At 38.3% G+C, this 27,747-nt stretch overlaps 1 protein-coding gene across 2 annotated transcripts in view; it reads left to right on the top strand.

Moving 5' to 3' along the window:
- The first annotated feature begins 20,843 nt into the window (after nt 1-20,843).
- Nucleotides 20,844-27,747, top strand: part of SLC24A4 (solute carrier family 24 member 4) — a 247,777-nt gene continuing 240,873 nt past the window's right edge. For both annotated transcript variants that reach the window (XM_003756144.4, XM_031952298.1), the window contains exons 1-2: nt 20,844-21,957; nt 24,223-24,333. In XM_003756144.4, the coding sequence (XP_003756192.4) occupies nt 21,795-21,957; nt 24,223-24,333 (274 nt within the window). In that variant the 5' untranslated portion in view covers nt 20,844-21,794. The remainder of the gene's footprint in view (nt 21,958-24,222; nt 24,334-27,747) is intronic.

A 27,747-nucleotide genomic window follows, 5' to 3' on the forward strand; every position in this document is an offset into this window, starting at 1 on the left:
ATTTGCAGCTTCTTAAGACTTAAGACTTCTCAAGCCTGATAACTATACTCATTGCCAGTTATTCATATTTCTTATTCTAATATGAATAAAGAAACTTGCTAAAGATATGGTGTCTGAGAATTTGAATTTCTAGACTTTTAATTTGTTATCTTTGTTATCGTATATATTTATTTGTTCATTCACTTATCTATTTATTCATTTGCTTTAATATAACTGTTTTATTTCAAATTTCAGGAACATGTGACAAGAGTGACCCAGCTTCCTCTGAAGGTCAACTTCAGAGGTTTTTGATTGACTGGTGGAGCTAATAAAGGAAATATTTTATCTAGTTTAGTTTGAGAGAAAGCTTCATTCAAATCCTCAATGGTCATCTGTTCAAATAAAATTACATAACTGATCTTGTCCAGCTGTTTCTCAAGTTCTGCAATCCGATCATTTGAAGCCTTTGTGAAAGCAGAGCCAATTTTTTTCATCTTTCTGTTTTTCAGCATCTCCAGGCAGTGAATTTCATCTCCAGCAAAGGAACTTACAGGGCAATGAACTTTTTAGACTCATCTAAGAGACCTTCCTTAGTTCTATCATTCTTGTAGAAATACCAAAAGCTGATTGGGTTTCTCTATCAGGGAAGCTAACAAATGGCAAGGTATTCATGATGGGATTTCAAGGGGCTAGCAATGATTTTCTGTGTTTTAGATGTGAGTTCCCCAAATGCTGGCCAGTCAGTATTTTTCAGAACAAGTTTTAGTCCTGCCACCTTCAAACTCTTCACTAATTTTAAGTTGCTAATAGTCCTAATGCTATTAGCGCAAAGCCCTCATATTTTATGCATTTAAAAATATTATTTGGAGAAGGGGACAGTATATGTCACCAGACAGCTATAGGAATATATAACACAAAAAATTAAGAATCCCTATTCTAGAAGTTATGCTTTTATTCAAAAAGAACAGAGTATATGAATTACATATAATTATAACTTCAACTAATATTACTTCTACCACTTCATTGGATTCCTTATTTGCCCTAATCAAGACCTAGTTGTACAGATAGAAGTGGATATGTAGCAAAGTCTATAAAGAAGATGAAATCTTTGATAAAATCCAAGAACCTATGCAGGGGTCCTCAAACTTTTTAAATAGGGGGCCAGTTCACTGTCCCTTGGACTGTTGGAGGGCCAGACTATAGTAAAAACAAAAACTTTGTTTTGTGGGCCTTTAAATAAAGAAACTTCATAGCCCTGGGTGAGGGGGATAAACTTCCTCAGCTGCCGAATCTGGTCTGTGGACCATAGTTTGAGAACCCCTGTTATAGTATAGAGGGAAACATAATATAATAAGATCAGAGATTAACCCTTTAATTTTACAGATGTGGAAACTCAGATATTGAGAGGTACAGTGACCTTCCAAGGTCACTCCATACATACAGGTAAATGAGTAGCAAGGCTTAGGTAGGAACTCATGTTCTCTATAGAAGATATCATTTGTATATGTATGAATGAAGAGAATAGCAAAAGTAATATTCTCATGAGGATATACTTCAGACAACCTGGACAGAAGGAGGAATTAGATCAGAAGCTTGAGGATCAGTTCAAATGCCTGGGGGAAAAAAGCATAATACTATAGTAATGAAATATGTCAACTAGCTATATCAAAGTATTTTCTGTAGAAAGCTGGATGGTCAATAAATATATAACTTGCTTAAGTGATAATTTTATTTTGTTTTTAAAGTGGAAGATGCAACATGTAAAATTACTATTATTATGGACAGTGAGGAAGAACAATTTACATACCTAGAAATAATGGAAACCTTGTGGGTAAAGAACACTTTGATTATAGAGTTTGTAATAGAAACACAGAAGAAAGCCAGGCTTTCTTCATAGGAAAGAGAGTATGTCACTGTCTGAAAAATTCTCAAGATTTAAGCAGAGCAGATTTTAAAGAGTTCTTAAAAAATTGGATCCAAATGGCCTAAATTTTATAGGGAAAGTTGACCCAAGAGATTTAGAAAACTTTCAACAATAAAAAGCTTTAGACAAAATCAGAAATGATATTATAGGGAATGAGGTTGATTAAATTAGTAATATAATTCCTTAATGAATTCAGAGTTTTAGAAAGATATTTGTAGAAGGCAGAAGCAAGGAGAAATAACTGGAAAAGAATACAAATAATAACAGTGTCCTCTGTGAAAAAAGAGGAATACAGAACCTCAGAAAAAACTGAAGATGATGATGGAAAGGTATTTTTGTTTTATTTGGGCATTTAAAAAAAACTATTTTCAAGACTAAAAGGAGGAGAAAAAAAAGGATGAGAGGACTGCTGCTGGGATGGATGGCATGATAATATATGAGGTAGATTAATTTAGGTAGATTGTCATTTTTAATATATTAGCTTGGCCTACCCATGAGCAATTCATATTTTCTCCAATTGTTTTGATCTGACTTTATTTATGTGAAAAATGTTCTATAATTGTGTTTATATAGTTCCTGAGACAGGTAGACTATGAAGTATTTTATATTGTTTACAGTTATTTTATATGGAATTTCTCTTTTTTCATTTTTAACAACTTTTTATTTTACTTTCTGTCTCTTGCTGCTGTGTTTTGTTGATCTCATACAGAAATGAGGATTTATGTAGGTTTAAATTAAATCTTGTAACTTTGCTAAAGTCGTTAATTATTTCAAGTTTTTTTTTAGTTTATTCTTTAGGTTTCTCTAAATATACCATCATATCATCTGCAAAGAGTGATAGTTTTGTTTCTTCATTGGCTATTCTAATTGCTTCAGTTTTTTTCTTCTCTTATTGCTATTTTACTAGCATTTTTATATTGCTAACATTTCTAATATGATATTGAAGAATAGTGGTGATAAAGGACATCCTTGCTTCATCCCTGATCTTTTTGGGAAGGCTTCTAGTTTATCCCCATTACAGACAATTTTTGAAGATGATTTTAGATAAATATTGATTATCAAGTTAAGGAACATTCCCTTTATTCCTATGCTCTCTAGTGTTTTTAATGAAAATGACTAATGCATTATTTAATCTTTTCTAGCATCTTTTGAGATAATCATTTGGATGCTATACCACTTGGTGCATATATGTTTAGTACTGATACTGCTTCATTGTCTATTGTACCTTTTAGCAAGTTGTAATTTCCTTTCTTATCTCTTAATAAGTTCTATTTTTGCTAGCTCCTGTTTTTTTTAACCTCAGCTGAAGCATAATAGATTTTTCTCTAGCCCCCTATTTTTACTCCCTGTGTATCTCTTTGCTTCAAGTGTGTTTCTTGTAAACAACATATTGTGAGATGCTGTTTTTTGATCCACCCTGTTGTCTGCTTTCATTTTATGGGAGAATTCATTCCTTTCACGTTCACATTTATGATCACTACTTGTATATTTCTTCCCAACCTATTCTTCCTCCTGTTTGTCCTCTCTCTCCTTTCACCCTTTTCTTTCTCACAAGTATTTTACTTCTATAAAGCTATTTTTTTTTTACTTTCAACCTTATTAATCTCATCTTTGATTTTCAGGATTTCGAATTTAGTGCTTATTTGGAGATTTTTAACATGTTCTTTATCTAGTTTTTAAAATTCCACACCCAATTTATTAATCTTTTCTTTTTCCTTTTTACTTCTGTCTGTCATCTCCCCTGATCTGCCCTTTCTTCTGCCAGTTCCCCTCCTTTACTTAAATCTCCTCCCCCCATATGTCCTTATCAGTTAAGATAGATGTTTATAATCAATTGATAGTATATTATTCCCTGTTTAAGCCAATACTGATGAGAGTAAAGTTCAAGAAATGCCCTATCTTCCTTTCTCATCTTTCCCTCCACTGTAATAGGTCTTTTGTGTCTCTTCATGTGAAATAATTTATCCCATTCTACCTCTCCCATACTTCTCTTTCTTATCCCTTAAATTTTTTATGCCATTCCCTCAAATTTACCTTATACCCACACCCTACGTCTATGTCTATTCCTTCCAACTAATTTAAGTATTACAAGTGTCGGAGAGACTTACATGAACTGATGCTGAGTGAAATGAGCAGGACCAGGAGATCGTTTATATACTTCAACAACAATACTATATGATGATCAATTCTGATGGATATGGCCCTCTTCAACAATGAGATGAACCAAATCAATTCCAATAGAACAGTAATGAATTGAACCAGCTACACCCAAGGAAAGAACTCTGGGAGATGACTATGAACCACTACATAGAATTCCCAATCCCTCTATTTTTGTCTGCCTGCATTTTTGATTTCCTTCACAGGCTAATTGTACACTATTTTAAAGTCTGATTCTTTTTGTACAGCAAAATAACTGTATGGACATGTATACATATATGGTATTTAACTTATACTTTAACATATTTAACATGTATTGATCAATCTGCCATCTGGAGGAAGGGGTGGAGGGAAAGAGAGGAAAAGTTGGAACAAAAGGTCTTGCAATTGTCAATGCTGGAAAATTACCCATGCATATATCTTGTAAAGTAAAAACTATAATAAAAAAATAAAATTAAAAAAATAAAAATATTAAAAAAAGAATTACAAGTGTCATTCCAATTTAAGAATTCCAAGCAGGGATGTAAACAGTTAAGCTCTATTGAATCCCTTATGTTTTCTTTTCCCTTTCCCCCATTTTGCTTCTTTTAGGTCTTGATGTTAGTGATCAAATTTTTGTTTTAATTATGGTCTTCTCCTTATGAAAGCTTGAAATCTTTCTGTTTCATTGAATGACCACTTTTCCCCTTGATGTATTATGCTTAATTTTGCCAGGTAAGTGATTCTTGATTTTAGTTCTAGCTCCTTTGCCTTCCAGAATATCTTGACTTCAAATCTTTTAAGGTTGCAACTGCCAAGTCCTGTATAATCTTGATTGTAGCTCCTTGATATTTGAATTTTTCTTTCTGGTCATTTGTAGTATTTTTGTATCCTTGAACTGATAATTATAAAATTTGGCTATAATATTCCTTGGAGTTTTCATTTTAAGATCTCCTTCCTAAGGTGATTCTTTCAATGCTTATTTTGCCCTTTAGTTCCAGGACATCAGGGAAGTCTTCTTTGACAGTTTATCAAAAGATCCTATCTAGGTCCTCCTTTTGATTATGGCTTTCAGGTAGTCCAATGATTCTGACTCCCCTGATAAAATCAAGGGCTGAGATTGTCTCTAATATTGTTAACTAAAATCATGAAACTAAGAGGCATAACATATCTGACAATAGATTAGACATTTTATTTTATATTATTTTATTAGACATTTTATGTTGAATCATACCAGATAAGATGACATATTAATGTGGTTGAGACTACATTTGACTTTCACCTACAAAAGTACAAGATAAAGAAATTTTGATTAGAATCAATTCTTGTGAAAAGATCTGAGGCTAGAAAAATTAGGCAGGGCCAAATTTTTTAGGATCTCAAATAAGTGTTTCTGCTTCCAAAATTTTCTCATTTTTATCTATCTTCCCCACAAATGCCAGTGAGAGAAATTAATATTTTCTGCTATATTTAATAATTAATTGCTATATTAGGGGCAGAGTTTTTCCCCCTTTCTACTTCTCCATCTAAAAATCAACCAATGTGGGAAATTTCTCTTAGACATTTACTCAGATCAAGATCTAATCATATAGTAAAAGAAATTCTAAGTTTAGGTTAATGGATGAATTCCTGAAAGGAATTCAGACAGGTCCTGGGGAAAAGCTGATTCTTCCTATTATCAGGACAGGCAAGATGAAAATTTATCTTTCTTTGACCAAAATTTCAGTAACCTAAATCACATCCCCCAAGATAGTCCACCTCTCATTTGATTAACCATTCATGGTTGAATAGATACCCCTCAGGAATACCTCCTTTTCAAAGGAGGTGACTCCTTTGCTCCACTGCTATGACTCCACTGCTGTTAGGGTCTTTGGACTAAGAGAGATATCCAAATGACCATCCCTTTATCAATAATTTTTAAGAGTGTAAAGGTGTCTTAAGACTTCAGTTTGAGAACCACTCTCTGACTACTACTATCTTTGCCCCCAGTTTCTTATTTATCTGTTTTACATTAACAGATATATAGGTACATATAACCTTTTCCACTCCATCCTTCCTGCTTTGTTCTATAAATCCCCAGCACTTAGCAAGTGCCAGGCACATAACAGGTGATTAATAAATGTTTGCTAATTGATTCACTGATCGAATGCTAGGTTAAAGAGTTTGTTTTGTTCTTTACTGATCAGTAAATATCTTAGCTGCAGAAATTAGAAGGAATGAGAAGTTAGATAAGGCCTCTGTTGTGGAAGGATACTAAGGGAAAAAAAGGATGCTGAGAGATGGGGAGACACCACAGAAATACACAGGTTATAATGAGCTGGTCCTGATGCCCACAATGTCTTCAAATTCTTTCCCCCAGTCTTCATCCTCCCACTAAAAATCATCTCCTGTGGTGCCTCAGGTTGCCAGCCCCTACCAGAGAATATTAATGCCAGGGAGCAGGGAGGAAATTGCTGACACTTTAGAAATGTTTTATCTCTTTCAGGTCACTAGGGTCCCATTTATTAAGTTACTGCTTGAGGGCACTGTTGTTTTGAAAGAAAAAATGTATCTCCCCAAATGTCAGCAGTTTTCTCTCTGCGATGCTAAGAGAAAGGTACTTTTAAGCTGAGAAATGTGTGCCAGGGTTAACTTTGGAGCTGTTAATAATATTTCACATTTGTAGGAGGCTTCAAAGTACTTTCACATAATATCATCTCACAAAACGCTGGACTTGAAATCAGGAAGACCTGGATTCAAATAATGCCTCTTTCTGATACTTTCCTTTCTGTACCAGACAGCTGTGTGATCAAAAGCATATTGTCTAGGAAAAGAGCAGCTGGATTATCTGCCTCACTGGGTAAAGATGGGTTCTATCTTATAAATGAAGTAACTGAGTTCGAGACAAATGAATTAAATGACTCAGAATCTAGCTAGTTAATAAATAAGGGAGGAAGCAACACTTAAAACCTGATCTGACTGAATCCAACTACATCAGTTGTTTCGGTGAAGGAATCCAGCCTATACACATAATCCTTCATTAGATCATCAGAGTATTTCTGAGGTGCCCCCCAAAAGTTAAATATATTATTTCTAAAATTGAGAAAAAAAGAGTATCTAAAAAGTGATTTAATCAATATGTATATATCTAAAAATCTAAACAGAAAGTTCTAAAGTTCATGATTTTGATCATCTAATAAGTGTCTTTTCATCACTAGCCTTTCAAACAGAATACTAATCATTTTGTTTATACATTATTATTTACTAGGAGCCTGAGGGATTAATGGAGACCAGGCTTTGAACTGCCCCTGAGATTGTTTCATACACATGATTGAAGGGAAGTTTATTTCAGCAGTCGGTCCTGGAGGATGTGTTTAAACCACAAAGGATCGCTTCATTACAATTTCTTCCTTTCTCTCTCTTCATCTTCCCTCCTATTATCCTTTCTCCTTTCTCCCCCTTTTCCTTCTCTTCCCTTCTTTCTCCCCCTTTGCTTCTTTCTTTTCTTCTCTTCCCCTTCCTTTTAGTCCATCTATCTCTTTCTCCTCTGTTTCCTGACCATGTCCCTTCTGTCCTGCTCTCTCTTTCTCTGTATCTTTCTCCTCTCTCTCTTCCTTTCTTTCTCTCTCTGTTTCTCTCTTTCTCTCCCTCTCTTCTCTCTCTCCTTTCTCTTTCTCTCTCTCTTCATCTCTCACCCCCTTCTCCCTCTCTCTGACTCTCTTTCTCTATGTCTGTCTGTCTGTCTCTTTCTTTTCATCTCTCATCCTCTTCCCCCCCGACTCTCTCTCTCTCTCTCTCTCTCTCTCTCTCTCTCTCTCTCTCTCTCCCTCTCTCTCTCTCTCTCTCTCTCTTTCTCTCTTTCTCTTCTCTGTCTCTCTTCATCTCTCACCCCTTCCCCACCTCTGACTGTCTCTCTTTCTCTGTCTCTCTCTTTCTTCTTCTCTCTCTCTCTGTTTCTCTGTCTCTATCTCTCTGTTTCTCTCTTTGTTTATCTCTCTCTTCCTCTCCTTCTCTCTTTCTTCTCTTTCTCTCCTTTCTCTCTCTCTCTTCATCTCTCCCCTTTTCCCCGACTCTCTCTTCCTCTCTGTTTCTCTCTCTCTCTTCCTTTCCCTCTGTCTCTCTCTCTTCCTTTCCCCCCTCTCTCTCCTCTGTCTCTCTCTCTCTTCATCTCTCCCTCTTCCCCCGACTCTTTCTTCCTCTCTGTTTCTCTCTCTCTTCCTTTCCCTCTGTCTCTCTCTCTTCCTTTCCCCGCCTCTCTCTCCTCTCTGTCTCTCTCTCTCTTCATCTCTCCCTCTTCCCCCGACTCTTTCTTCCTCTCTGTTTCTCTCTCTCTTCCTTTCCCTCTGTCTCTCTCTCTTCCTTTGCCCCTCTCTCTCTCCTCTCTCTGTCTCTCTCTCTCTTCATCTCTCTCCACTTCCCCCCGACTGTCTCTCTTACTCTCTGTTTCTGTCTCTCTCTCTCTCTTCCTCTCCCTCTCTGTTTCTCTCTCTCTCTCTTTCTGTTTCTCTGTCTCTCTCTTCCTTTCCCTCTGTCTCTCTCTTCTCTCTGTCTCTCTCTCCTTTCTCTCTGTCTCTCTCTCTGTCTCTGTCTCTCTCTCTCTTCATATCTCACCCCCTTCCCTCCCCTCTCTGTCTCTCTTCTCTATTCTATGTCTCTCTGTCCTTCTTTCCCCATCCATCTCTCTTCTCTCTCTCTCCCCCCTCCTTTCCTCTCTTTTTTTGTTATTTTGCTATTTCACACTAGCCTATACATCTCCACCATACTCAGACTATATTCTAGAGTTTGATTTTAAAACCTTTTAAAAAACCAACACAAATCCAACTCCCAATCCCCACCAAAAAGAAAAATCCTTTAAATTAATTTTAAACGCTGAGTCATTCAGAACACACCAACATTACATAACTACCATTAAAGCATTAGTATTACTACTGGGGGCACTTGATTATGCAACTGAATAGTAAATCTCCTATGGGAGATTCTTTTTCAAAAAGAGTTTCAATTCACCAATTTATTTTCAGGCAGCTAGCAATCATTTCAGCCTCCTTTTTGGCTTTTTTTTTTTTTTTTGCTTCAGGGAGCAGGTGGATAGGCCTTGCTTTGAGACAATAGCAAAGGGTTTCACAAAGTCGTACATAGTAAGTTTTCCCCTTTTTCATTACCTTTGAGAACCAACCCCCTTTCCAGGACTGTCCTGAGAGTGCAGTGACCCTAGATGAGACCCCCTTATAGCCAACTGAGCCTTTTGCCCCCTTCAGCGGTTAGCTGGATTTCTGGGCCAAAGGACGCAGTGTTCTTTGCTTGTATATCCAGGGAAGGCCTACCTGGCATTGAGGCAGACTCCCTGTGGGCAGCTGCCCAGAGCTGGCACTGCTGCTCCTGCTGCCCTCTGCCCTCTGGACAATGGGCCATGGGAGCTCTACCCAGATGCCAAAGGGCCTTTCTGAGGATGTCTGGGCAGCTGTCCATGTTCAAAAGACATTGGTTCAGTCCTTTTTTCCTGCCCACTCCACCCCCCCATAAGTCTGGGCCTTCAGACTACAAAGAGAGTTAGAATTTGTAGGAAGAGTTTGTAGCTGCTTCTAAAATAGAAAAAGTGGGACTTTTTTTCATTATTTGCATCTCCTCCCACCCCATCACTCGACCTCCAATCACTCTAAGTTTAGGATGTACTAGAGAAATTCCTGCCACATGTAGTTTGTTTCTGGGAAGGAGTTTAATTATAGATTCATGATTTCTAGTAATCCTGGTGATATTAGATAATCCCATGAAGAGGAAAATTTATATTGCCCAACAGGTCAGTAAAAAAAAGAGAAAGAGAGACAGAGAATCTGAGAAAGTAATTGTAAAAATTATACAAGACTCCTTATAGCTTCCAAGTCTGTAAACTTAGTAGTTTGCATGGTGCATTAATGTTATAATTTTATTTATTTTTTATTTATATGTTAATTTTTAATAATAATTTTTATTGATGGGACAACATAGAATAGCAAATACAGATCTGGCCTTGGATTCCAATGTCACCATTAATATATATTGGCTATGTGCCTGGGGCTTAGGCTCACTACCCTCAGGTAACTCTAAATCCATAAGTTTCAGATGTCAGTCTACATTGACAAAGAAAATTCTTTATAGGGGTCTTCCTACAAAATTTCAGACCTAGTCAAAAATAACAAATTGATCTTTTTTTGGTAACCCATCCATATCTGTATCCGAAATGCTTCTCTCAGCCTTCCTTTTACAACATTGTAAGTAAGCGAGAAAAACAAATCAACCAAAATCTGATAAAATCAACAAATCTGAAAGCATATGCCCTGTTCTGCATCATATCCCACTAAATCTCCAACAAACAGAGGAAAGTACATTCCTTCATCTTCAGAATTTCTAGAGAGAACCCAGGCAGGGGCAGCATCATAAATGATACCTTCCAACTTTCAACTAAATTCAACAAACATTTATTAAGTGACTACTTGTGCCAAGCTGGGAATATTAAGATGAAATAAGGCAGTGCAATGAGGGATGGATGGGTTAGCAGCTGATTAATAGGTAGGGCCTTAATAACCCATCTAGTAGGTGTGCTATATTTTCAAAGCTTAATGCATTTTTCTACTCATCTAGTAATAATTAAAAAGTAGTCCCCAGTTAGAATCTAAATAACTACAAAGTAGAAATCCAAGGAGCTTGTGAGCAAAATGAAGTCTGAGTTTAGGAACAGTAAATCCAAAGCCAGGGGGTGGTCTATACAGAGCTAGGTCAATTAAACACAATGGAAAAGGAAAAGCAAAAGGGGAAACTAATGAGAAATTTTTTCATTAGCTAACTTAGTTCTCCATCCAGCTAAAGGCAATACAAAAGCTCAAAAACACAATCTTTTACAGACCAGCTTCTTAAAGTATGAGTCAGGACCCCATATGGGATTCACAACTGAGTGTGAAGGATGTGAAATTATGATTTATTATTAGTAAATGTTTGATTTGTATATTTATTTTATATACATATATTCCCAGGGCCACATAAAAATTTATTGGGTAAAAAAGAGGTCCTGAATAGAAAAAGTTGAGCCATGGTACATAGGTATATAAAATAGGTATACAAATTAAACATTTATTGATAATGTCATAAAGAAATTTATTTTAAAACAATTCTTTGATATATATACACATATAATTTTACTATTTATTAAATTAAATTACATTAAATTTAAATTAAATTAAAGTAAAGTAAAGTAAATTTACTATTTATTAAAGATGAAAGCAAATTTGCATACATTAAAAATGGACATGCACGTTAATTTTTATATGAAGAATTAAATCTTGGTGGAACATTCCGAAACATTTTAGCGTTGCCAAATTTTTGGAACTCCATATGGGATCACAACCCACAGTTTAAGTAGTTTTCCAGGATAAGCCAAATATACAGAAAACTAATATATGTACATTGAAGAAGTCCAAACAGAATCAGGAATAGATAAATTTTATATAACAAGAGAAATTTTGGAAGGTTTCATGGAGAAGGTAGCATCTGGAGGACTATGTGTGTGGTCTGGGATCTCAAGAGTGGGTCATGTGGGTTTGTGATAACTGACTCACTAGTTAGTACAGCACGATTCTAGGTCAATGGTCACAAAGCTGAGTGGGGATAGGCTGAGTCTTGTAATGTAGGAGAGTTTCTAAGCAATAGGAAGCTACCTGGATTAAAAAGGAACTTTGGGGGAGTATAAAAGAGGAGAGAGAGACTAATCATAGTTACTCTATATTTTGCCAACAACTACCCCTTCAGACCATAAAAGCAATTATCTCTTCCTGGCCACTGTTAGCAAGAAAAATTTAAAAGTAATACAAGATAAATATAATAATAGTTAATGACAGTTAGCATTTTTATAGAGCTTTTAATGTTTGAAAACACTTTACAAGTATTGGTTCATTTTATCCTCACAACAACCCTGGGAGGTAGGTGATATTATTATCCCCACTCTGCAACTAAAATGTTTTATTATGTTCACTTTACAACTGAGTAAACTGAGGCAAGGGTCAAGTGACTTGCCCAGCTAATAAGTATTTGAGGTGGCATCTGAATTTAGGTTTTCCTGATCCCACTATTTCAACGGAGAAACTATTATTTAATTATAAAAGTAATCACTATCTGCAATCTATCTTCCAATTGCCACTCTCCCTCAATACTCATTATTGTACAGAGGTGACCCAAGTTCTCAAAGACTATGTGAATGAAGTACAGGATCTGGCAGCTTATACTTTCAAAGTATGGACCCAGTGATGAACTGGCTGCCTACTTAAATCTGGAAAAACTTGTCCCACATTCCCATCCAAGGTAATGAACTTTGCAGACTCAGCAAAAAGCTACAGAAGATGACCTTCCAGATTCTAGAGGGGCTGCAATTTGCATCAGGAGGGGTATCCATAAAAAAGGAAGCAGTTCTGGTGTTTGCTCTGGTTCTGTTTTCTTACCTCAGTATCACTTCATGGCAAGTTTTCCACGTTTCTTTATCTTCTTCATATTTACCTCTGGAAGGTCAATTTTTCGCTTTGTCCCATATGACAGTTCTTCATCAGGGGAAACTATGATTTCAGCCTTTCAGGTAATCCAGGATACCCACCCAGAAATTTAAAAATGGAGTTTTCCATGAAAACTAATTTCAGAATATATCTCTTGGTAACATGCTTAGGGTCTGAGGCAAGCCATGATAAATCATTAATCTTCAGTGGCATCCAATTATAGAAAAAGATGAAAAGTGAGATCAAGAAAAAATATTTTTTAAAATTCTTTTCTTTCAAGCTTTTAGACACATCAGAACTCTTAACATACTCCTCTCAGATAATTAGTTCCATTGGGTGGCAATACGTGAATTAGGACACATATTGTCTTCAAAATATGATTTCTGAACTGGAATGGAAAAGGCCTTTATTAAGGACTTTGCTATGTGCCAAAAATTGTGCTAAGTGCTAGAATACAAATAGAAAAGCAAGACAATTTCTGCTTTCAAGGAACTTGCATTATAATCTGGGGAGAGAACAATCAGAAGAAGTTTCAATTGTAGAGTGATGGAAAGGTGGAGTGGTCCTTAGGATGCTGTGGCAGGACAAATTTTAAAGCCTAGGAGACTGCAATGGTAGGTCAAGTACAATGCCCAGGAATTCCAAAGGACATTGCATCAGAGCAGATGCTAAGCTCCAATAGCACATTTGCAGAAAGGATAACAGATGGAAATGTCCTACTCAATCAAGCCAACAATTGTTGGAAAGAGGGTAATGGCTTAAAGGGATGGAACAGAGCCTTGGGGTATATAGGGCAAAAGGAAGGGAGGATCAGCATCTAAGCAGGAGCCACTTACCCTCTTTAGGGCCTCAGTTTTCTCATCCATAAAATGAAAGAGGTGAATTGGATGGTCCCTTCCAGCTGAGTCTGTGATTCTATGAATTCAAGTACACTGAGTAGAGAAACCTAAAAGTTCAGAGTCAATAGCCATCAATATTATGTAGCAAAAAAATTCTAGATCTAAATGGAATTTATCAGATACATATCCTAAGAACTAATTTTCTATGTTCCTAGGTTCATTGGTTCAGAAAATGCTTTTTCATTTCTTGAACATGAGAAATACTTAAAGCCAAATTCTTTTCTGCTGCCGTGAGTCATTAGACCTTCTGATGATCCTTAAATGAAGCAAAATATACAGTTTCAAATAAAATGCTTTTTAAACTGTCAGATAACATGACTCCATTTGTGCATGTAAAATGATTTAAAGGATTTTTACTATTAGCTGAAAGCAAGTAAAAAAAATTGCTAAGAATAGGGAAACACTCCTTAAAGGAATGTGAATAATAGTGACTTTCATGTGTATTATTTGTTGAAGATTTTGTCCAAGCATTTACTCACAACCACCCCCATGATAGGGTTAGAATGAGCTAATGAGAAATGGCTTATCCTCATTTTACAGATGAGGTAACTGAGGAACAGAGAAGGGAAATAACTCAGTTAGGATTACACAGATAGTAGTGTGGGCCAGGAGTTAAGCTCAAGTCTTCTTATTTCAGGTCCTACCAAAAGACGGCTGAAGACAAATTTTATTTATTTATTTAGGTGAGACATTAGGTGACTTGCCTAGGATCACACTGCTACTAAGTGTTAAGTGTCTGAGGCCATATTTGAACTCAAGTCCAAGGTCAGTATTCTATCTACTGGACCATTTAGTTGCTCCTTAAGAAAATTTAAAGAAAGAAATGAATTTTTTGGTAAAAAAAAAATGTAGTCTAATAATGATAAATGTTGAGAGGGATGTGGAAAAACTGGAACACTAGTATATTGTTGGTGGAATTGTGAACTGATCCAACCATTCTAGAGAGCAATTTGGAACTATGCTCAAAAAGTTATCAAACTGTGCATACCCTTTGACTAACAATGTCACTACCAAGTCTGTATCCTGAAGAGATCATAAAGAAAAGGTAGGGACCCACATGTGCAAAAATGTTTGTGGCAGCCTTGTTTGTAGTGGCAAGAAACTGGAAATTGAATGGATACCCATCGGTTGAAAAATGGCTGAATAAATTATGGTATATGAATGCTATGGGATATTATTGTTCTGTAAGAAATGACCAACAGGATGATTTCAGAAAGGCCTGGAGAGACTTACATGAACTGATGCTGAGTGAAATGAGCAGGACCAGGACATCATTCATTGTACATGGCAACAACAAGATTATACGATGATCAATTCTGATGGGCATGGCTCTTTTCAACAATGAGGTGATTCAGATCAATTCCAATGGCCTTGTGATGGAGAGAGCCATCTGCATCCAGAGAGGGGATTGTAGGGACTGAATGTGGATCACAACATAGCATTTTCACCCTTTTTTGTTGTTGTTTGCTTGCTTTTTGTTTTCTTTCTTCTTGTTTTCCTTTTTGATCTAATTTTTCTTGTGCAGCAAAATAAATGTGGAAATATGTACAGAAGAATTGCATGTTTACCATGTTGGATTATTTGCTGTCTAAGGGAGGGAATGGGGGGAAGGAAGGGAAAAAATTTGGATCACAAAGTTTTGCAGGGGTGAATGATGGAAACTATCTTTGCATATATTTTGAAAATAAAAAGCTATTTTTTAAAATGCAATCTAGAACATGGACTGCAAAGGATATAAATTCTGAATTTCATATTCATAGACCTCTAGAAACTCTCTTTATCTCTCTCTCTCTCTGCCCTTTTCCTCTCCCAAGATGCAAATATTTTCTAACTTGACTATATCCAGACTCCAATTACAAGTGTCTTCCTCTTCTCTGCACCATCCCAACCACCCTACTTAGTTGCGTATTATATGTATGTGTGTGTATATATATATATATATATATATATATGTGCATATGCATATGTATAGAGAAAGAAAAAGAGGAAGGAAGGGCAGAGAAGGAGGAGGGCAGAGAAAAAGAGAGAGAGAGAGAAACAGAATTTCTTCTCTTGCTTCCTCCCCCATGCAATTTTTTTACACAACAGGCATTTCATTTTGCTATCTCCAGTACCTAGCATCATACTTTGTGCACAGTAACCACTTAATAACTATTTGGTGGAATGAATTGATTTGAATAGAGTATAGGGGATTCCCCAAGATGACTTATTTAGTCCTTTCTAGCTCTGAGGTCCCACAAAACATTGTGGTTATTTTCCTTTGGCCTAAAAGTTGTTGCCAAGATCTGTCTGCTAGCCTTCCAGATGGCACACTGCTGGCCTGTGATTTTCTAGTTCCTCTTTTCTAAGGGAATTACTGAATAGCAGACTGAAGAGAAAAGAAGTCTTCAGAAGATACAAGGAGATGAAAGCCATTCATTTCATTGCCACAAGAATTTATTAAGTAACTTTTATGTCCAAGCCTTTGTTTTTTGGAATATGTGTTTAATATATGCATAGAGGCAGCCAAGTGGCACAGTGGACAGAACAATGCACCTGGAATCAAAAAGAAGAGAGTTCAAATTCAGCCTCAAATACCTATTAGGCAACATATGTTTATTTCAGTTTCTTCATCTCAGAAATGAAGATGTGTAATGTTCTTCTCTAAAATATAATGTTCTCTGGGAGCAGGTTTCTTGGGGGGCTTCTGGAGGTAGCCTTAGTTTCAGTTCAGAGTAATAATCACCTCAAATGCATCCAGGAGTTAAAGTCCAAATCCTTTATTGTTTCCTTTTAAGTCTTGTCTCCTTCCTTGGGCCTGGTTAGCTTTATTAGAGGCCTATCTCTCTCCTTGGTTCCTACCGCTAGTCCTGTGCCTTTGCCAGCTTTAGCCTCTACCTCCCTTTGAATCTCTCCAGCCAGCACAAATGGAATGAATCTGTCTCCTCCTCCGAGAGTGGGCTTGTCTCTTAGTGGGCTTGTCCTTTAGTGGGCTCCTCCTTATATATGCTCTCTTAAAGGTGTGAATCTTGTGGAACTCTAATAAGAACTAAGTACATTAGTGAACTAGAGAACATGCTAAATTAGATAATTATTGTCTCTATCAATTCCAGTGACTTAGCACTGTAAGAATTCTAACAAAGATGATAATAATATTACCTATCTTCAGGGTTGTTTTTAAGGATCAAATAAGGTGCTTATGAAGTGCTTTGCAAACCTTAAAACACTATGTAAATACTAATATAATAAAAATTATTATATCTATATCATGAGTAAAAGTTTTTTGTGCAAAGGAATGCATTTTAAACCAAAGGAAAGAAGCTTATTCATAAGGAGAATAACAACAAAAATAAAACCAATTAATTGGCAAGTATGTTTGACACTACCTTTACGATCCTATTTTCTAGTCAGGTCTCTCATTGTTTCTTCTCTGGATTGCTGTAATAACCTCATAATGGATCTCCCTGATTCCAGACTTTACTTTTTCCAATCTTCCTTCACAGTTCCCCAAATAATCTTCCTAAGACACGTTTGATTCTCCAGTTTAAAAAGTTTCAATGGCTTGAGGATTCAATATCTTAATTTTCATTAGAATTAAAAAAATATGGAAGGTGGGAGATAGAGTGGATTCACTGAATCATGTGTGATAAATTTTCCACTCAAACCTCCCCAATCAACTTAATGAGATTTTATGGCACTTTATGGATTTGGTTTCAGAAACAAATTCATTGTCTGTCTGAGACTGAGGGGACAGATTGCATCACAGGAGCCATTCCTCCACAGGTAATCTCTCTCCCTTCCCCCCTCCCCTCTCTCTTTCTCTCTCTGTATTTGCCCCTCTCTATTTCCCTCTGTCTTTTTTCTCTTTGTTTGTCTATGTACACTCTCCTCCCTCCTGGGAGCAATTGACCATGACTTGTGGCTGAAACACGGCCAGCAGGGCCCCAGCTAAACAGCTGGCTTGAGAGGAGAGTTCCTGGGCCTTAAGTTCCAGGCTGACTTCTGGCTTTCTATTTCTTCTAGATGCATTATAGACCAGAGACTTGAAAGCAGACTTTCTCAGCTCAAAAGCTGGGGAATTGAAAGATTTCCTTTAGAGGCAAATGGCAGAAACAAATATGGACAAGCTTTCATGACCCTTTGATGGTGCTGTGATATCCACAATGTTGGTTCCCCTCATCAGTGAAGGCTGCAATCTGTCTTTTTTTATGTGAGTTTTGTCATTGTTTTTTCTATATATCTTAGAGAATATTTATTAAATGTACTAGAAAATTTCCTCTGGCTCTCTGAATATTTGGGACTACCAGTATAGCATTTAAACCATCTAATTGGTATTCCCAGCTATTACAATATAATGAATCTGTCCTTCTCTAATTATATATCTCATCTATCTATCTAATCTGTGTATACACACACAAATATCTCATACATATATACAAATAATTGAAACATGATATATATGTAATAATTAATATATAGGTACAAAGGAGAATTTTAAAAACAAACAAACCAATCTACAAGAAATTTGAATTGAAAGAGATTTCTTCCAGATGCAGGGAGTTGGGGGGGGGTTTGTGTCTGTGATCACATAATCTTTTATTTGTATCTGTATATCTTTGGCCTTTAGTGAGAAATATCTACTGAGAATATCTAAGTAATTTGTCTATCCGTGAAATAAAATACAGTGGCCCACAAACACAAGACCAGGTTTTGAAAAGAATCCTGACTCTGTATGACCTCTAAATCATTGTGTATATTGAGATTACAGTCTGAATAGCAAGCTCTGAAGTACATTAATTAAGATGAAAATCATAATTGAAAGTTTCTTATGGGGATAATTTTTTAAAACAGGATACAATTTTAAATAATTTAAAGAGAAACAAATACATTTAGCATATTTTAGTTACTCTAGAATTTTCTGTGAATACTTTTCAGCAGCATTTGGTTTGAAAAAATAACTTTAAAACTGGATTTATGGAATTCAAAGTCTATGCTTTAATGTAGCTACATTCAGGTCTCTGAAGTCATAAGCTTTTAACAGTGTGGGCTCTTTTTATGGTAGATTCATTAATTTCTATGTTTGATACAAAATAAGTCAAGTGAAAGAGAAGTTTCTATTGGACATTATGTCTATGTTGATGACATGGACACTACTTTTTCTTTTATTTCTCATGGAATTTCATAATATAATCAATCACTTATGTATCCTTGAATCCAGTATTTTTGTGAGCTACTGAAGCAGTTTTATATTGCTACAAATAATCATGGCCTCTGTTATATGTCTTGGGACTATAAAGTACCAATGACATGGTTTCAAGGGGAGGGTGAAAAATGGGTAAATTACTGCAAATAATCAGCCTGGTATAATAAAAAGAACACTAAGTCCAGTGTCAGATGCTCTGAATTTGAACCTTGTTTTTGCCACCTGACCTCTCATTAATCTCCAGCAAGTCCCTAAACCACTTAAAAGACTCAGTTCCTTCCTCTGTAATATATAAAGTTATAATATTTGCAGGTACTACCTGAAAGGCTTACTGTTTGTAAATCTTAAAGTATTATGTAAATGTGAGCTATTTTTCTGAATTTCAAATGAGATAGTGCATATAAATCACAATATAAATGAGTTATAATTATGGAAATTTGAATTGTTAACCATCTTGCAATATAAATTTAGGATCTTGGACCATTCCATTAAATGAAGGGGGAAAGGACCTCATTATGAAACCTCTTCTGTGGAAATTTTGTTGCACTGTTGTTTACAATAATACTACTGATTGAATGAAAACACATCATCAGAGACACAGTTTTGTAATTATCTCCTTTTCCCCTTCTCCCCATTTTTTCCTTAGTCATTTAAGATTTAGAAGTTTGGGTCTGTCCCTGAAAACACACAGGCTGGTGAGCACACACTTACAGCCCTTGAGAAATAGAAAGACTTAGAAGCTTAAGAAATCTTCGTGCTTTCTCTCAATGGAGTACGTAAAACTGAGTCCCTGGGACTTTTTAGCCAGATCCTGCATTGGCTTAACTGAGCTTCACCAACAGAGTATCCCTTTGGGAGAATGTCTTAGGAGGCCAGTGATGTTTTCTTGATGGAGTGCTGTTTGTTAGCAAAGTTCCTATCACTTATTTTCACTTCTTCCTCTTGTATTCCACTTTATTGGTGCATTGTATGAAACAGAAAGAATCCTGAATTTGAAGGCAGAAGACTTGGATTAGATTCTCTGCTCTGTTACTTGCTTAATTGTATGAGTTTAGCAAATCATTTACCCCCTCTAATCCTCTGCATTATTATCTGTAAAAACAAGGGGGTTGTATTAGATAGGCCGCTTCCAAGTTCAAACCTTATAATTCTAAGTAAGAGGGTAGCAATGGAAATTGAATTTGAGAGTACTAGATACAGGAGTCAGCAAGTTTAAGTTGGAACCAAGCTCTGCTTTTGTTACTGTTATTTTGTCTGATTCTGTGATCCCATTTGGGGTTTTCTTGGCAGAGATACTGGAATGATTTGTCATTTTGTTTTCTAGGTCATTTTACAGATGAGGAAACTGAGGTAAACAGGGTTAAGTGTCTTGCCCAGGATTACACAGCTTGCATGAGACTAAATTTGAAATCGGGCCCTTTGCATCACACTAGTGGGCAAACTTCCTACTTTGCTAGTTGGCTCATTTACCTTCTCTGGGCTTCATTTTATCATCCCAATTTATAAATTAAATGGGTTGGATGGTAACATTTAAAACTGGAAGGGGCCATAGAGGTCATGCATATATGAGGATAATTTAGGGTCCAGAAAAGTGATTTTTCTTAGGGTCACACAGGTTTAAGTAGTAGAGCCGGGAGATTTAAGACAATGTTTTCTGATTCTAAATTCGAGTGCTTTTCCCGGAATATCTAAGAGATATATAAAATCTCTTGCAGCTCTAATGGTCTATATTTTTTTCCTCGTCAACTTCACTAGGCAGCTGCAAAAATGGTCTGGTGAAAAAAGCTTGGATTTGGGAGTTAAAGAGGATTTAGCTTTGCATCTCAGCTCTACTACTTACTACCTAGGCCAACTAATCACATCCATCCGCTCAGAGCCTCAGTTTCCTGATCTGCACAAAGAGGGTTCTGAACTAGACTATTTCCAAGGCTCAAATTCTATAACCTCCTGAGATCATCTGGGCTCCATAACTTTAAAGATTATCCTAATATAAACTAAATAGGTCGGGAGGGGAGGGTGGCACGATGGTGGTCAAAATGAGTCCCTGTGGGCGAGCCTCTACTCTGCAGAAATCTCTAATTCTATATCTACTTAAGGTTTAAAAAAAAAAAAAAAAAAAAAAGCTGCAGCAGCGGAGGATTGCACAGAAAAATTTCATTCCTTTACTAGGGGGCGGAGAAGTGGGGAGAGGGGGACGAGAGGGAGATTATTTACATTGGTCACTAGCTAATCCCGGGGGCGGGAGTGGGGGAGGGAGCGTCAGGGAGAGAGAGCCCCAGGAGAGTACACACGTGTGTGTATGTGTGTGTGTGTGTGTGTGTGGGTACAGACACACGGAGGGAGGGAAAGAAGAGGGAAGGAGGCGTTGAGGCATCTCAGACGCAGGCGCGAGGAGTCGGGGGACCTGGTGAGAAAGTTACCGGGGGAGAACAGGGGCCGGAGCAGGAGCTGGTTACCTCCCACCCCTCCTGGAAAAGCGCCGCCTGCTAGGGATCCAGGCAGGAGTCGCGCACCGTACCGCGGGCCCGGGGCTTGTTCGGGGCGCAGCGCGAGCCCCCCGCCCTGACCGCCCAGTCCCCCGGGCCGTTTTGCCACCTGCGCTTTGCACGCCGGAGGAGAGCGAGTGGCTGAACTTGGCTTAAGGATGCTGGCGGCCGGAGGGGTGACGCTCGGGCGCGGAACCTCGGGCACCCCTTAAGGCGGCCAGCCCCGGGACCCCTTCACGCCCCGGGCAGGCTGCGGGGGCCGTCAGCTAGCCGCGATCGCGCCCTCCGGCTGAAGCCTGAGCTCCCCTCGGCGGCGCCGCAGCGGCGGCGCCCGGAGGGGCCACGCTAACTGGAGGCGGAGGTCGGTCCCGCAGGTAGCGGGTGGGGGGCGTCCGAGCGAGCCCCAGGGCTCTCCAGGAAGCCGCCGGCGGCTCCTCCTTTTCGCCCCGGGGCCATGGCTGGCGTGGAGCGCAGGATGGCAGCTGGGCTCTGAGCGCTCTGGGCGCTCGCCTCTTCCCCTTTCGGACTCCCCCACTGACTTCGGCTCCGGGCCATGAAGACCTCCCCGAGAGCTGCTCGCCTTTGAGACCTCCCTCTGCCCTTTCCGGCTCTCCCCGAAGTCGCGGCTCGGCCTCAGGGGTCCCTGCCCGTCTCCCCCCGCTCCGGACGCGGGTGTCCCGGCGAGGCGCTCGCTCCGGGATGGCGCCGCCGCCGCCGCCGCCGCCTCCCGCGCGCCGGCTCCAGGGGCTTCTCCAGTCCCGCAAAGTTCACCGGAGGCGGGAGATGTGGCTGCAGCAAGTTGGCTTCATCTGCGGGGTCCTGTCCTTGGCGTGGTGCGCGGCCGGTCTGCTCTCCAGCCTCGGTAGGTGGAGGAGAAGGACACGGGGTGGGGATCTGTTGGAGAGTGAGGGGGTCGTGCGAGGGGGGCGCAGGTTGGGTCCCCGAAAGGGCATCTCCGAGGTCGCCCCTCTGCCTTAGCCAACGTGCTCACCCGCTCCTCCCTCCTGGGTTTGTGAGCCGGGAAAGGGATACATAGAATGGAAAGAGATCTGAAAGGGACCTTAGGATGGTCTCCTCCCACCGAGGCACCTGTTCTTATTGTCATTTTTTGTCGTGAACAAAAGGGGAAACCGAGGCTGAGAAGCTGAAGGATTTGCCCAAGGTCATACAACTAAGATCTAATTCCAAGCCCCTTCCACTACCGCAGGCTGCAGTTTTGCTTTGCCGAGTTCCCTGTTCTCTTTAAGCACCACCTCCCACCACCTCCACCATCATTTGATACCCTAATGTCTACATTTACTGTAAAAAAGCAAACCTAAAAACCTCTCCGATGCCCAAATTCAGACCCGGTCCAGCTTCAAGCAGACGTGCTCTGGTGGTGAATCTAGGGTAGTATCCAGGTTGAAAAGGCAAGGTGAAGAAGGCTTGAGACAGTGCGATTACTCCAGGATCACCTTTCCCTTTTGCTCTCCTTGCTCTACCTGTTAGAACTAAAGGCATCCCGTGCCATCCTCACGTAAAAATGCACGGCCAAACGGAGATTCAGGGTCTTGGAAATTGTCATGGTTAATCCCAAGATTGGTCATTAATTTGAGTTTGGAGGTGTGGGGAAGGGACAAGGAAGGGTGTGTGAATGGTGGTGCCATTAACTAAATTAGTGAAATCTTTCAAAGTCCCTGAATGCCATGCATTAACCGTTCTGTCTCCATTTTTCAATGTCCGAGCAAGGCAGAGTGATGTAGCCATTGCCAAGAAGTCAGTCAGTCTGCTAGCATTTATTAAGTACCTACTACCATGTGCCCGACGCCAAAAAGCTCTGGAGAAACAAGTCCTGGCTGCTTTTCAGAGAAGATAAGTAATAGGATTATTAAGACACTGGGGGGAGAAAGTGAAATAAGGTGAGACACACACTAAGGCATCTATTTTAAACTATCTGTACTTTTGGAGGACGCAGCAAAAAGTGGTTCTCTGAACTGCAGACAAAACCCCCCGATTATTTGTATGTCTTCAACTGAATACATTGATAATTGCTGCTTTGCAGATAGATGGTTGTGATGCCTTTTCCATCCAGTTATATATCCGAAATAATAAAACACTGAAAGGACCTTAGATGACAATATTTATTCTGTATTCTCATTTCTAAACTTAACAGTATTGAATCAAAGATGCTTAGAACTGAATTAGATCTTAGATATTTAGTCCATTTACTTATATTCTCACCTGTAAACTGAGAAAACTGAGACCTAAAGAGAATTACTTATCCAGGGTCACACAGTTAGCTAATGGTAAAGCCAGGACTAAAATCCAGGTTTTCTGCCACTTGATCCAATATTTTTTCTTTCCACTAAGCCACTGAGAGAGAAAGAATGAGTATTTTACTTTAAACAGAGAATGATGTCAAATGGTCAGGAGTAATTCTCAAAATGCTTGTGGGAAAAAAATTTAAAAATGCTTATGGAAATTTATACAATTACTGCCATATATAGACTACTTATGATATAAATTAATGATAATGGGTATATTCTATGCATATTTGTTAAAAGAATGATAGATCAAAAAAACTATTCTGTTTGTAAAAGGAGTAGTGATGGAGCAAGGGAAAGAGTACTAAGTAGAGTAGAAAGATGAAGGCTTGTGTCTTTTCTCTGCCATTTTACTAGCAATGATTTGTGGCAATTCACAAGAGTGCTCTCTGAACCTCATTTTCTTCTCTTTTAAAATGTGAATGATCATTCTCAAGCTGCCTAAATATCTCCAAAGGGATGGTGGGAGAAAAGCACTTTGCAAATTGTAAAGTATTATAGAAATGTGAGTGGCTGTTGTACAGATGGGGTTCTAGATGACCAAATTTTGTGACTAAGGACCATGCAGAGACATGAAGAAGGAGCTTGGTGGCCCAGTGGATAATTCTGGGTCTGGGATCCCAAAGAACTCTGTTCACTTAACCTCTGCTTGCCTCAATTTCTTCATCTTTAAAAAGAATATAATAAATGCATCTATCTCCCAGGGTTATTGTGAGGATCAAATCAGATAATAATTGTTAAGCTCTTAGCAGAGTGACTGGCATATCATAAGCACTGTATAAATGTTAGTGATTATTATTATTATTATTATTGTTTGTATATAGGACATGAAACAATTTCTAAAGGCAAACATCGATTCCCTGAAATATGGAGGAACAGAAAATTGATGGCATCAGTTAATGGAACTCAGGAGGCTAAAAATTGCACTGATCCTGGTAAGAAACCAAAACTCAACCTCAAAGCATTTAATGCCTTAGAAATACTGTATATGGTATGGTTATGGTGAGTAACCACAACATTGAGTTGCGGTAAAAGATTTTTTAAGAGTAAAATGGTACCTTTTTGAATGGCAATTTATAAAGAATATAATTCCGTGTGCTGCTAAGCAACTCAAATACTTTATTCAGCAAGTGAAAAGGTCACATGCAAGAGCACAAAAAATTTTATATTTATTCTCACAATAGTTCTAAAGGCTATGTATTTTCTGTATCTCCTTGGATTTACTCTTGTGTATGTCTCTATGAGTGTTTGGTAGCTTGTTCATTCCTTCCATTTGCCCTTGTCCCTAGTGGCATCCAAGCAGGAAATATTCATTTCAGAAGCTGTTTAAACTGTTCACTGCCTCTCTGAATATTATGAGTTTAAAGCCTGGAATGAACTCTATCTTCCTCTTTTGAAATTTCTTTTTCTTTCAAGGTGCTAATTCTTCCCTAAAACCTTCAAACCTAGTCTCCAAGGCATTCCATTCCCTTATCCTACCCTTCTCCTTGCTCCATAAAACACATAGAAACACACCTGAGGAAAATAGTATAGGATGATAGCGTTTAAAACTGGAAAGGGCCTTTAGAGATTATATAGCTTAAAAATAAGGAGGGGCCCAATTTACTCAGTTACAGAATTGGGATTTGAAGCCTGACACTGTGACTGTAAATACACACTATCCTGCATTTATCTCTCCTTCTTTCCTCACTTTTCAGGGAACTTTGATTCTTTGCTTTGTATTCTACATTGTATAGCACAAGATTGATTGTTGAATGCCTTGTCAAAGAGGCTTGCCATTCTCTATAAAGCACTGAACGTTCTTGGTTGGATAGTCTTTTCTTTTAAACAATTTAATTAGTGTATAATTAAGCTTAAAAAACAAAAATTGATCTCTTCATCTTATATGGTTGGGCTGGCTACATTTGTAAGATAATGGTTGATTGAAAAATAATAATAGTCTACATTTTGTGTCATTTACAAAGTGCCTTCCTTAATAGAGATAATATCAAAGAATCAAAAAAAAAATAGTGATCACCAGCATGTTCTGATTTATATCAGAAAAGCCTAGGTTCATATTCTATCTCCAAGACGGTATGACTTTGGCCAAGTAATGTATAATTCTTTGAACCTCACTTTCTGATCTTTACAATAGTTCTAATAATATTTGTAGTATCTGTCCCAGAGAGGATTATTGTGAAGTTCAAATGAGATCATACATGAAATACTTTTTGCAAAATTTATACAAATATCCATTATTATTACTATGATTATTTGTCATAATTTTTTTCCTGAGGCAGGTTTTACCTAAAGTGCCTCAAGACAAGAGGTATCTGAATTTTTCCTGTACAAGGAGTCCACAGAGTGACTGTGATATAATTAAAAGAGCATTGGAATAAGAGTTAGCAGTCCTGAGTTGTAATCTTGGCAAAGTTACTACCTTAATGTCATTTCAAGACTAGCACCCAGTGGTTAGTGTGTGGACCTAGAATCAGGAAAATCTGAGTTCAAATTCTGTCTTAAATCTTTATTATCTGTGACCCTGGATAAGTCATTTAACCCCTGTTTACCCAGATTTCTCTAACTTTATAATGGGAATAACATCATCTACCTCTCATAGTTATCAGATGAGATAAAATTTTTAAAGAGTTTAGCACAGTGCGGGATACATAGAAATTCTTGTGGACATCTAGGTGGTATAGTACCTAGAATGCTGGGTCTGGACTCAGGAAGAACCATCTTTCTAAGTACAAATCTGGCTTCAGACACTGACTAAGTGTTTGACCCTTGCCAGGTAATGTAACCTCATTTGCCTCAGTTTTCTTCTCTTTAAAAATGAGCCAGGGAAGGTAAATGGCAAACTGTCCCCATAAATATATGGCAAATATGCCAAGAAACCCCCCCAAATTGTACATGACTAAAACAACTCAGGAACAAAAACAGCATATAAATAAGTACTTTCCCCTCCCCTTCCCTTGTATTGGACAAGTCACTTTCACTTTTTTTGGATCTTAGTTTGCCCATCTGTAAAACTAGGGGAAGAGGGAAGCAGCTGCCCAGTCTGTGTATGTGTGTAAAAAGGAAGAGAAAGTGCATAAAAGGGTCCACAAAACTATTTTTATTGTTGTTTGGTTGTTTGGTTATTTCAGTAATATCTGACCCTTTATACCCCCATTTGGGATTTTCTTGGTAGACATACTAAAATGGGTTGCCATTTCCTTCTACAATTCATTTTACAGATAAGGAAACTGAGGCAAATAGTTGAGTGACTTGCCCAGGATCACACCTGTCTGAGGCTAAATTTGAACTCAGGAAGATGAGTTTTCCTGATTTCAGGCCCAGAACTCATCCATTCTACCATCTAGTTGCCCCCACCTGAAAAGTCCCATAAAAATAAATGTCCGGCATTTTATTCTATTTCCTTTCATAACTGTCCAAAGCATTTTTGCTTCATTTGGTGTTCTAAGTGGCCTGCGGCCCGACTCCTGTGGCTAAGGAAGAGGAGGATAGAAAGAATCACTACGAGAGGCCGCTGGGACTCCCCAGAGTGTGTACACTCTCCTCTCTGTTCTGGGCCCTCTGTTTCTCCCAGTTGGCCTAGTGCCTCCTTGTAAGTTAGCTGTAGCTCTGCTGATGTCGCTCGCATGTCTTCACCAGCCATGAGTGGTGGGTGTATGTACAGAAGGGAGATACATTCGGCTGAGGGTGTCTGCTCCACAACAGTGAGAGCCCCAGCTTGGAAGGAGGGGGATGTGGGAGTGCTGGAACCTTGGCCAATCACAGGCCCCCTTTCCTGGCATTATGGTCCACGGCTAGGAGCATTCGATCTGTATTCCTTCAGAATCTAAATGGGAAACTTCTTTTTAAAAATTTTTTTTATTTAATTATTTTTTTATTATAGTAACTTTTTATTGACAGAATCCATGCCAGGGTAATTTTTTTTACAACATTATCCCTTGCACTCACTTCTGTTCCGATTTTCCCCCTCTCTCCCTCCATCCCCTCCCCTAGATGGCAAGCAGTCCTATATATGTTGAATATGTCGTAGTATATCCTAGATACAATGTATGTGTGCAGAACCAAACAGTTTTCTTGTTGCACAGGGAGAATTGGATTCAGAAGGTAGAAATAACCCGGGAAGAAAAACAAAAATGCAAACAGTTTACATTCATTTCCCAGTGTTTTTTTCTTTGGGTGTAGCTGCTTCTGTCCATCATTGATCAATTGAAACTGAATTAGGTCTCTTTTTCAAAGAAATCCACTTCCATCAGATTACATCTTCATACAGTATCATTGTTGACGTATATAATGATCTCTTGATTCTGCTCATTTCACTTAGCATCAGTTCATGTAATTCTCTCCAAGCTTCT

The sequence above is a fragment of the Sarcophilus harrisii genome, chromosome 2 (assembly GCF_902635505.1).
Source record: "Sarcophilus harrisii chromosome 2, mSarHar1.11, whole genome shotgun sequence".
Classification (NCBI taxonomy): Eukaryota; Metazoa; Chordata; class Mammalia; order Dasyuromorphia; family Dasyuridae; genus Sarcophilus; species Sarcophilus harrisii.